General features: G+C 31.0%; 1 protein-coding gene across 1 annotated transcript in view; it reads left to right on the top strand.

The window, feature by feature from the left end:
- The window catches only part of LOC134701523 (tRNA (32-2'-O)-methyltransferase regulator THADA-like), a 259,205-nt gene that overhangs the window by 135,925 nt on the left and 110,988 nt on the right, over window positions 1-12,292 (top strand). Inside the window, exons 17-27 of the mRNA XM_063562672.1 lie at window positions 2,919-3,048; window positions 3,711-3,847; window positions 5,304-5,665; window positions 6,567-6,709; window positions 7,447-7,607; window positions 8,966-9,075; window positions 9,579-9,705; window positions 10,618-10,731; window positions 11,383-11,509; window positions 11,803-11,816; window positions 12,106-12,203. Coding sequence (XP_063418742.1) covers window positions 2,919-3,048; window positions 3,711-3,847; window positions 5,304-5,665; window positions 6,567-6,709; window positions 7,447-7,607; window positions 8,966-9,075; window positions 9,579-9,705; window positions 10,618-10,731; window positions 11,383-11,509; window positions 11,803-11,816; window positions 12,106-12,203 — 1,523 coding nt within the window. The remainder of the gene's footprint in view (window positions 1-2,918; window positions 3,049-3,710; window positions 3,848-5,303; window positions 5,666-6,566; window positions 6,710-7,446; window positions 7,608-8,965; window positions 9,076-9,578; window positions 9,706-10,617; window positions 10,732-11,382; window positions 11,510-11,802; window positions 11,817-12,105; window positions 12,204-12,292) is intronic.

Genomic DNA, 12,292 nt, shown 5'->3' with positions numbered 1-12,292 from the left:
TTATATTACTGAAAATTCAGAAATTATTGCGTGCATTTATTATTGCGATTTTGTCATTTTAGACTTAAATGCCATATTAATTTTTATGATTTTGAGAAAAATCTAATTTTATATAAAATATTTTTTATACGACCGCAAATTTTGAAAAAATTTTCGTCGTATATTGCTATCACGTTGGCGTCGTTGTCATCGTCGTCCGAATACTTTTCGTTTTCGCACTCTAACTTTAGTAAAAGTGAATAGAAATCTATGAAATTTAAACACAAGGTTTATGACCATAAAAGGAAGGTTGGTATTGATTTTGGGAGTTTTTGTCCCAAAATTTTAGGAATTAGGGGCCAAAAAGGGCCCAAATAAGCATTTTCTTGGTTTTCGCACTATAACTTAAGTTTAAGTTAATAGAAATCTATGAAATTTTGACACAAGGTTTATGACCACAAAAGAAAGGTTGGGATTGATTTTGGGAGTTTTGGTTTCAACAGTTTAGGAATTAGGGGCCAAAAAAGGGCCCAAATAAGCATTATTCTTGTTTTGCACAATAACTTTAGTTTAAGTAAATAGAAATCAATGAAATTTAAACACAATGTTTATGACCACAAAAGAAAGATTGGTATTGATTTTGGGAGTTTAGGTCCCAACAGTTTAGGAATTAGGGACCAAAAAGGGACCCAAATAAGCATTTTTCTTGGTTTTCGCACCATAAGGTTAGTATAAGTAAATAGAAATCTATGAAATTTAAACACAAGGTTCATGACCATAAAAGGAAGGTTGGTATTGATTTTGGGAGTTTTGGTCCCAACAGTTTAGGAATTAGGGGCCCAAAGGGTCCAAAATTAAACTTTGTTTGATTTCATCAAAATTGAATAATTGGGGTTCTTTGATATGCCGAATCTAACTGTGTATGTAGATTCTCAACTTTTGGTCATGTTTTCAAATTGGTCTACATTAAGGTCCAAAGGGTCCAAAATTAAACTTAGTTTGATTTTGACAAAAAATAAATCAGTTGGGTTCTTTGATATGTTGAATCTAAAAATGTACTTAGATTCTTGATTATTGGCCCAGTTTTCAAGTTGGTCCAAATCTAGGTCCAAAATTAAACTTTATTTGATTTCATCAAAAATTGAATAAATGGGGTTCTTTGATATGCCAAATCTAACTGTGTATGTAGATTCTTCATTTTTGGTCCGGTTTTCAAATTGGCCTACATTAAGGTCCAAAGGGTCCAAAATTAAACTAAGTTTGATTTTAACAAAAATTAAATTCTTGGGCCTCTTTGATATGCTGAATCTAAACATGTACTTAGATTTTTGATTATAGGCCCAGTTTTCAAGTTAGTCCAAATCAGGATCTAAAATTATTATATTAAGTATTGTGCAATAGCAAGTCTTTTCAATTGCACAGTATTGTGCAATGGCAAGAAATATCTAATTTCACAATATTGTGAAATAGCAAATTATTTTTTTTAATTAGAGTTATCTTTCTTTGTCCAGAATAGTAAGCAAGACATATCTTATTGCAAGAATTTTTTTTTAATTGGAGTTATCTTTCTTTGTCAAGAATCAACTTTTAAAAATCTTTGTTATATACAATATACAATGTATATTCACTTTTTACTACCAACTGATAAATTTAAATAATCTTTACCATTCAGTGATAACAAGCAGTTTTTTTACATCTTAATATTTTATGATGTATTTAAATGAGTAGTTATTGTTGCAAACTCCATTAGAATATTTTAATTGAGATTAGTTTTGGAATAAGGGAAAGGGGGATGTGATTAAAAAAATTGGGGTCAATTTTTCTCATTTGAAATTTCAAAAATAAAAAGAAAATTTCTTCAAACATTTTTTTGAGAGGATTAATATTCAACAGCATAGTGAATTGCTCTGAGAGAAAACAAAAATTTTAAGTTTATTAGAACACATTCATTCTGTGTCAGAAACCTATGCTGTGTCAACTATTTAATCACAATCCAAATTTAGAGCTGAATCCAGCTTGAATGTTGTGTCCATACTTGCCCCAACCGTTCAGGGTTCAACCTCTGCGGTCGTATAAAGCTACGCCCTGCGGAGCATCTGGTTAAAGTTTAAATTATTGCATTTAAAACTCTGTTGAATTTTTCCCATTAATAAAAACCTCACAATAATTTCTGAATTTACAGTATACAATTATATTCATGCAAACTATAAATGAAGTCCTTTGCAGTTTAAGAAACATCACCCAGTAAGTTAACCCATCAATAGAATAAAACCAGCAAAGTTGAAAAACAAAGTTGAAATTTGAACATTGTGAGAAAGAAATTTGTCAGTACATGTATATTCATTTCTCTAATTCTAAAAAGTTAAGTTTAGTCTTTCCAGGCCCATTGTATATATATAACAATTCAAATGATGAAACTAAAAGCCTGATATAAGTACATAATATAATAAATGAAAAACAATATGATACACAAAAACAAATATCATCCACTGACATACACATACAGAATGGGGCAAGGTTTTTGATATAAACAAGAAGATGTGGTATGATTGACAATTAGAAAACTCTCCACAAGAGGCTAAATGACACAGAAAATAACAGCTATAAATAAGTTAACAGCACCAACGCACCCCCTCCCTTTTCCACCCACCTACAATAACAAGTATATTTGTAATACTTTTTTGAGATTGGTAAACATATCTTTCTATAAGAGGTATTGACACAATCATATAAGTTTTATCCTGTAGACTAAAGCCTTCCATGTATTTTGCAAGATTTTCTGTAATGGTTAACCAGACATTTATCTAGCTGTTTATGTAAATAAGATTTGTTAACTTGTCTTTTTATAAAATGTATTGATACCATTTATTATGAGTTTTATCCTGTAAACTATAAAGTTTGTCATATATTTTAACTAAAGTTTTCTGTGTATTTTGCAGGATTTTCTATCTTGGTTGACCAGACATTTATTCATCTGTTTACATCCAGGCTCATCATTCCCTAGAAAAACAACATGTCTGACAGCCTTGAACTTAATGGTGGATATATTTGGTACGCCGTCTGCTGAAGGTAACTTCTCAAACACAGAAATTTAAATGTTGTTTAATATATATGAATAATTATATCTGAGTTTTTGTAATGAATATATCAAAGAAATATTTTCAAGTTATACAAGTTTTTGATAAGCTTTAATTGAAAAATGTAATGAATGTCTTTGCCAATTTTGGGATGTACAAAATTTTCAAATAAAGTAACAAGTACCATTGAATCTCACTTTATTAATTTATAGAACATTTCTTGAATTAAACTGCAGGATATTTTGTCTGTTAAAATAATTGACAATCAGTTATAGCAAGTTTTGGGCTATTTGTTGAAAATAATGATTTTGTGGTAAAAAATATTGTAATCTTCTTTCCCATAAAATTGACAAAGGGGAGATAACTTATAGTTATTGGTTAGCTACTGGTTTTGTTGGCTGAATTGTTACACAAATTTTTATTCAAGATTTCTTAAGTGTATATTTATCAGTGTTATTGATTGGGAAAGAACAAGTAACTATTTCTCAATTCCTACTGATTTTTTTTCAAAGAAAAAGAAATTATCATTGAAGCATTTTTTTCAATTGATTGCTGTAAAAGGTTTCTTTTTTTTCTTTTTTGATTTTACCATTTAGAGTTTATTATATATAATAAGAGGACCTTTGACCTGATATTATTTTAAATTTTTTGCAGGGTTCTGTGTTTGTACTGAGATAGAAGGAGAAGATTTCAATGTTTTGATAGAATGTCTGACAGATACATTTGAAGATAACAAAATAGAGGCCTACAAACTTCTTAAATATCTCTCATCATTAGAATTCATGAAACAGGTATTCACATACATTCTTTATGCAGGGACGGATCCAGCCATTTTAAAAAGGGGGTTCTAACTATATGTCCCCATTCAAATGCATTGATTGGCCAAAAAAAGGGGGGGGGGGGGTTCAGCCCTCAGAACCCCACCCCCACCTGGATCTGCCAATGCTTAATGACATTTGTACTAACAAATACAGCAGAAGAAGAAAAACATTGTAATCTTTTATTTATGTGATTTCAAAGATGCTCTGCCTATGATATTAACTTATTCTGACCAGTTGATTGTTATGATTTTTAAAGGATTTATTTTCTCACTGTGTTGAGGACCCATTGGTGTCTTTCGGCTATTTTTGCTCTTTGCTTGGGTTGTTGCATCTTTGACACATTCCCAATTTCCATTCTCAATTTTGTTGTTTTTTTTGGAGTTTATCTTTGAATGCATTAAATCACCAACTATACTGTTCTCAGAGTGCTTAATCCCAAATTTTACCACTTTTTTCCTACAACCAGAATGAATCTGGTTCCTTTATTGAATTTCAGGACAAAAAACATACATATTATATTATTATTTTCATGTTGTTACACTAAGTTGATGTTTTTCGGAATTGGAAATTTTCAGATTGAGGATGACAGGGATACCCATATAGTAAATGCATTCTTAATTTCAGAAAGACATTTTATGAACTTTGAAGTAACGTTTTAAATATTTGTAAGGGACCTGGGATCGCAAACTATTCTTTAAGAAGCTAAATAAGAACAGTAACATTCGGCCTTATTGACTATGGTATGCCCACATAACTTTTGTATCACTAACCTGCAAAAAAAATTTCAATTAATTTTAAAGTTATATGAAACCTCAAATTAAAAAAAAATAAGCATATATGTTTTATAACAAAATAGGTAGTTTTCATTTCACTTTATACATAAACTTTTTTCTGAGGAAAATTCTTTAATTTGTCCACATTCAGAAGAAGTTTACTTTTTTTTAATTGCTTGCTTCCAGGAAGCAAATCGCCAACATATTTTCCGTATGCAAAGTGACCTTAGCATGACCCTTCTCTTAAAAGTACAATGTGCAATATGCATGGATCTGTCACTAAAATAAACTATTATCTGATTGTACATGTTAAACATGTGCTCAATATCCATGCTTCTTTGTTGATTGTTGACAAACAGGTGACAATTGTTTAACTTCGGCCTCCAAACAAGAATTTTAATTACCTGTCATATTTTCACAACACTAATCAATTGAAAAAGAAACTGACGATAAAACGAAATTTATTCATAAAAAATGATAAAATCGTGCACAGAAGACTAAGTTTATGATATATGTATGCATCGGTTCAAGAATTGCATTAACATTATTTTTCACTGGTCACTTGTTTCATCTGACTTTAAATGTTAGAAAGTTATTTTTAGAATTCAGTCATATTGTACGCAAATTATATACTTTCAATTTTACTGTTTTAGACATTTGATTCTGTGGATGGCTTATTTGAAACTGCTCTGAATTTAGCAGGCAGCACTCGTCCCCTAGATAGTACAACAGCAGCATACATGTTCAGAATCGTACTGCTGCAAGCAGAGTTCCTACCAGTCATGACAAAGGAATCTAAGTCAAGATCATTCATTATGTCCTGTGGACAGCCATCTTTACCAGAAATATCTGCCAGCCAATCAGGAAGAGTTTTACATCTGTTGACATGGTTGATGGAGTATCTGAAGTATCAGATAAAGATGGCTGAGCAGAGTTTGATGTCTGCTGCTTGCAGTAAACCATTATATCCAACTTTACATAGCATACGATACGTCATCCAAGATGTCAACTTTAAGTGAGTACAATTTTATAGAAAAGGGGTAGTCAAAATTCTTTAAATTGTATTCTTTGATAGACTAGGTCTTTAAAAAATTTAACCAGTATAAAAATAGAAGATGTGATGAGAATGCCAATGTGACAAATATCTATCAGAGAACAAACGCCATTTAAGTAAGGCTTTCAGGTAAACTCCCAGCATACTTTCAGTATATAGCAACATGCCTAATTTACCATTTAGTAAATAGTTATTTAAGGTACCTGGTTTATTATTTAATACGCCAGACTCATCAGTGACACTCAGATCAAAATAAGTATAAAGCAAAACTAGCACAAAATTGAAGATCATTGAGTACCTAAAATTTCCAAATATGGCTAAGGTAATCTATGCCTGAGAAAGAAAATGACCATATAATTGATATTCATGTCAATACCGAAGTGCTGACTAATGGTCTGGTTAAACAACCGGGGATAAAATGTCCACCAGCAGTGGCATCAACCCAGTGGTGTAAATAGTTACCAAAGGTACTAGGTTTATAATTTATTACGCCTAATGGGTATTTTGTCTACACTAGACTCATCAGCGATGCTCAAATCAAAGTAATTATACAGGCAAACTAGTACAAAATTGAAGAGCTTTGAGTACCTGAAATTCTCCAAAAAGCTGTGCCAAATATGACTAAGGTAATCTATGCCTGGGTTTTTGTAAACATATTTCTATTGATTCCATGGAAAGGACAGAAATGATAATGTTTGCATTTTACAAATAAAAAAATAGCTGTATGTACAGTTCTATAATATTAAAGTAAGATTAATGCATTTGCATTGTCTTTTTAAAAAAAATCTTATTTTATGTACAAAAAATTAGTAAAAGGGGTTGAATCTTCTATTTCTGCATTTTTACAACCTTGTATTTGTAGGTCAATACTGACATCAGATACTCCATTTTGGAAAAAAATTGTAGCAGAACTAATCAATGATTGTCTACAGATATCACAGATTGTCTCCCCTGTTGTACAGAATTCATCACCAGAGGGCAACATTCCTGCAGAAGTTATGGGCAGTACGTAATTTGAAAAACTTTGCTCCTGACCATAGAATTTACAAAACCAAAAAATATAGAATTCAACAGAATAACATATGACCTTAAAAAATATTGATATGTATCATTTTATTCAGTGAGCCGTGGTGTAGTGGTTAGTACATAGGACTTCTAACACAAAGGTTCTTGGTTCGATTCCCGTCTGGGATGAAAATTTCAGGAACTCAATTTTCGGCTCTCCCTTGACACCATTTGCAAGTATGGTCTATAGGAAACGATGATAGTCCGTCGGAAGGGGACGATAAATGGCTGAACCGTGTTAAGAGAGAGCCATATCTCTTGCACGTTAAAGACACCCTTGTAGATTTCGAAAAAGAGCAGGCTAATGCCGCTACAAGGCAGCACTCGCACCCACAAAGTGGAAAGGGATTAATATAAGTTGCAAAACTTGTTTCCCAATCCACTATAAATAAATATGTTTGAATTAAATTAAATTAAATTTTATTTAGATTTCCTGATTGTTAAATTTACTGTGGATACTTTTTCTTTGCAATTATAATTCGGTTAGTCTTTGTTTTAACTATATGCATCAAAATTGTTGTCATGTCGGAATCAGTAGGGGTGACTGTGTGAAACACTAGAAATATTCATCCACAGCTTATTATTTTTATATATTTTCATATCTGTCAAGATTTAATCTCAGACTCTTTCTTTAAAAATCATATTATGAAATTATTTTTTTTATGATTCTATTACAGACATCACACAAACAACAGAGGGTCTGATGCCAGAATATTTAACTGTGTGCTGCTGGAGAAGTATAAAGGAGGTCTCCTTACTACTGGGTCTACTGTGTACTAATGTACCAGTAATGAATACAGGGGACCAGGACTCTGATGGTCTTATGACATGTAAACAGGTAATTAAACTTATTGTGTAAGAGGGTTTGTGACAAAAAATCTGTTAAGTACTAATGAAAAAATGAAGGAGGAAGTAGACAGGATGAAGAACAGCATTTTCTCCCAATGACCTTTTAGAGTTATGGTAATGCGATGCTATATTTCTAGAATGTGGTGCTATCTGAAGGTATTTTCTTTTAGATAGTGTTGAGCCTTAAGGATGTGATGCTATAATTTCTAGATACTAGATGGTATTTCATAGCTTAGGCCATAGTTTTTATATTTTTAGTTTTACGAAATTTTTTGACAAAACCAATGGGTAGGAGGACGAAAAAAAAACAAAAAAAAACTGCTGCTGCTGATTTTTTTTTTAATACCAACCATCAATATCAAAAAAAAAAAATATTTCACCAGGAGATTTTCTACTAGTGTAACAACTATTTTTTTTCTTGACAAGGTTTGAATTGAAAATCAATGTGCAACAACTTACTAAATCACCAAGAGCATAAATTTAGATTCTTTCATGCAGTTATGAACTAAATTTTATTTTTTTTTTGCATGAAAAACACTGGGTCGGAGGAGAAAAAAAATAAAAATCAACATTTTTAATTTTATTTTTTTTCCTATTTGGCAAAAATTAGGGTAGGAGGGTTCGTAAACTAAAAATAAAAAAACTACGGCCTTACTGTTTATAGGGAATTACTATAGAGAATTCTGGACAACAATAAAAGATTGCATCTTTGAAGTTTTTGTTATTTTGTCATAATTTTATCAGATTTCTTTCGTCAACATCATCATATTATTTGGTGTATCATAGGCCTTTTAATGTACTGAGACTGCTGACATACCAGTTCAGGTTTTACACTTTAATGTTATACGGCTCTGCTTAAATGAGAATAGGTTATAAGAAGTGCATCTTTATAAGGATTTTGATTTATTGGGTTTGTGTGTAATAATATATCAATAAAAGACCCTGGAAACCAGGAAAATGTTGGCTTGGTGAAATCTGCCATCAATTTTTCAGCTGTAAATTTACCTTCATCAAAGAGAGTGGTCTATACAAAAAATTTATTATACTAGGGCCCAAATATTAGGCAACTTTAAATTATTATTATTGAAGGTTCTATGTAAAAGAGGTGAATCAGCCTTTGAAAAGAAATGCGCCTACTTTTTCACATAATTGCTGTTTTTGCAACACATTGTTTTTTTTAATTTTCAGGGTTTATTTTTTGCCATATTGCTTGCTGCTGTCATTATACATCATGATTGCTAGCTTATATGAAATGGACTGTTATAATCAGAATAAGTTACCATGATAATTAATCATTTTGATGCTGTAATAACTTTTTCAATTAACTATATTTATGTATTTTAATAGATAGATGAAATTGGAAGCTATTTCAAGACTCAACTTCTAGAATCAATCCATAGAGGAGCCTTTGAATTAGCCTACGCTGGATTTGTTAAAATGTGTGATATGTTATGGAGGTAAGTTTTGGGGTTTTATCTTTCCTATTTCAACAGGTTGATTTTTTGGTACTTTTGCTAAAATTGTGCTGGTTATTGAACAAAATATTTCCTGAATCCCTTTATGGATTGTTAGATAATTTTTTGATTATTGCCAACAAAATTTCCTGTGAAAATTCTGTAAATTCTGAAATTATGCAATGTTTATATTTGAAAAATTCTGACTCTGTTCGAATAAAAATGTTAAAACTTACAGAGTTATCCTTTAATGCATATTTCAAAATAAGATTTTATTTGTGTCACAATAATAATTGGAATTTCAGTCAACTCTTGACATAAAAAATAGCATGTGGTATGATTGCCAATGAGACAACTCTTCACAAGATACCAAAGGTACAGAAATTAAAAACTATAATTCATAGTACCACATTCATTAATAAGAAAAGCCTATACCACATAGTCATCTACAAAATACAACAAAATGACAAATTTTAAAAATTGACAGTATAGTTTATGGATTTCAGAAGTACCATACCAGACTTATACAAACGTCCAAAGCTATGGCTGTCACACCTGATGGGTGAAATCCAATCTGTCAGCTCTAAACTATGTGCTACGAGGAGGAGTGCTGGAGTTCCATTTTATGTACAAGTTAGTATTGAAATAATACAATTTTGGTTGGTCACATGATTTATTGCTTTAGCTTTGTAATTAATCAAAAGTTATTAATTCTGTGTCCATGCTTCAGTTTACATACTTTATTTTATTTGCTGTTATGGTAACTAATCAATTGATTTTCTGCCAACTCCTTTTTCACTTTTGATATTTTGTTGGTTTTTTTTTAAATCAGAAAGATAATGATATTTTATCTTTGTCATTGTTTGTTTTTTTACTGTTGTTAAAAATGTGATGTTTAAAAAATTATTGCATAACCTTTTTGCCGACCATGCAAGGGCTGTATAGCCAGTCAAGGTCGTTAAAAATTTCCATTTGTTGTTTGTTTGCATACACTTTAGTGATTTCAAAAGTTTGGATGTGCAATAAAGACAATTTTTGAATTCGTGTTATTAAACTTTTAAACAGATATATTATGTTAAGGTGGGGTATTTGCAAAAAATACCAGTCTAGAGAATGTTAGTTTTCGCGAGCCGTAAGGCGAGGGAAATTCATTCTCAAGACTGGTATTTATCGCAAATACCCCTCAAGAACATGCTATATCTGTTTAATAACACTGAATGTTTATGTTCATAAACACATTGATGATCGTGACGTTACAAGCGTCCAGTCGGACAGAGTATTTTTTTGGCAAATACCACGGCAGAGAGGTTAAAAAAGGCAAATTCTTTTGGCAAATACCCCTGCGGCATTAAAAAATGGACAATATTCACATTTTCACAGTAAATTGGTGAAAAATACACTGGCTATCAACCAATCAAAGTCCAGGATTCTTACATAAGGTGTAATTATTCACCAATTACTACATTTTTGCTGCTAAAAAAGTGACCAATGTGATTAATCTGCTATATTGTTGATCAGTGTTACATTTACTAAATTTTTTGACAGGCTTTAGTGACCACAGAACCATTGACCACAGGAAGGCAGTGTTTTAAACAAGCTATGATTGATTTACTTAAATTAGCATTGATAGAGGAGTCACATGACTTGTCAGAATCTAAGGTACGTCACATGTCTAAACACTGATTAACAATCCTAGAGGTGTATTTTAATTTAAAAGTTTAATAACTGCCAGTGGTCATTTGGACTGTTCACCAAAATAAATATTTAAATATGAAAAGATGAAGATGTGGCATGATTATCAATCAGACAATTATCCCCCAAAGTTCAATGTCAGTAATTGATAGGCAACGTAACAATGAGAAAAACCCATACCATATAGTCAGCTATGTAATTTCTTGCCAGATAAATGGAAATGAGTATTTCAGTATTTTCAATTGTTTATTTGCTCATTAGGTCATAATTTGACGACATCTAACTAAAAATGGCATCAAATTTATCTTATGAAAAAATTATAATGAATAATTACATGTGAAAATATTTTTAAAATTATAAAATGATAAACCCTTACTAATACAAAATAAGGAATAAATAAAATACTGTACAGCATCCATATCAAATGCAAGCTCCAGACTCATTAAAAAAACAGACTTTCATACGAAAATGAACAACACATGTCCCAGGTAGCCATTTTTTTTTTATACATGCACAAAATATGATTGGGTTTAACAAGTTTTACTGACTTCATGTTTATTTTAGTTAAATGTCCAAAACATTATAGATTTATAGTATTTGATGATTTGTTTTATCTAGGTTCATTCATTGAATATACTAAGAGCAATGTACAGAGACACAAGGTTGGGAGAAGATGTAACACCCTTTATATCTGGTGGAATGCAGGCAGCTATTCTTGGTTTCAAGTCTAAATTTTGGGGAGTAAGTATGCTTTCTATAAAATTAACTATCATGTTTTTGAAGGATAAAAGAATAAGTAACTTTTCTATGCGCTATATTTTGCATTCACCTTACATTCCTAGACATAAATCTTTGACCATTTTGATTAACATTTTAATATAAAAAAAATATGAAAATAATGTTTAATAAACTTGGTGTTTCAGAAACACTTTTCTGGATTAACATTAACTAGATATGTTCTCACCAAGATATGACAGCTAAATAATATTGAGAATGGAAATGAGGAAAGCCAATTTATAAGGGACAATGCTATTAAAGGTGGATTATATATTGTAATAATTCAGATCTGCAGAAAAACATATCCAAAAATCTTCTAACACTATAACAGTGAAATGGATATAATTTCAAATAATATACTGTGAATTCATTTATTTTCGTGGGTACCAATTTCCATGTATTGAGGAAACCTTGCATTTTTCTGGATATGTGATTTCGTGGTTCTGCTAAAATCTGGTTACAATTATATAGAAATTCATGGTTAATTTGTACCAACGAAACTCACTAAAACTAGTATCCAACAATTTATAATGAATCAACAGTACCTGAATTGTCAATTTTCAGATCTGCAATTCTTCTACACTGTTATTTAGTGCTTTGATGACCAGAGTGTTTGGTGTGAAAAGAAGTAAAGATGAAAGTAGCATGTCAAAGAAAAATTGGTAGGATAAAAAAGAAACATTGTTGTGTATTTCTTCAATATTGTTTGTTTCTTTCAAAAGGAAATATATATGACATTGCAGGAAAACAT

This window comes from Mytilus trossulus, unplaced genomic scaffold (genome assembly GCF_036588685.1).
Source record: "Mytilus trossulus isolate FHL-02 unplaced genomic scaffold, PNRI_Mtr1.1.1.hap1 h1tg000244l__unscaffolded, whole genome shotgun sequence".
Taxonomy (NCBI): domain Eukaryota; kingdom Metazoa; phylum Mollusca; class Bivalvia; order Mytilida; family Mytilidae; genus Mytilus; species Mytilus trossulus.
The sequence above is the reverse complement of the archived record's forward strand: the minus strand, read 5'-3'. Positions and strand labels throughout refer to the sequence as shown.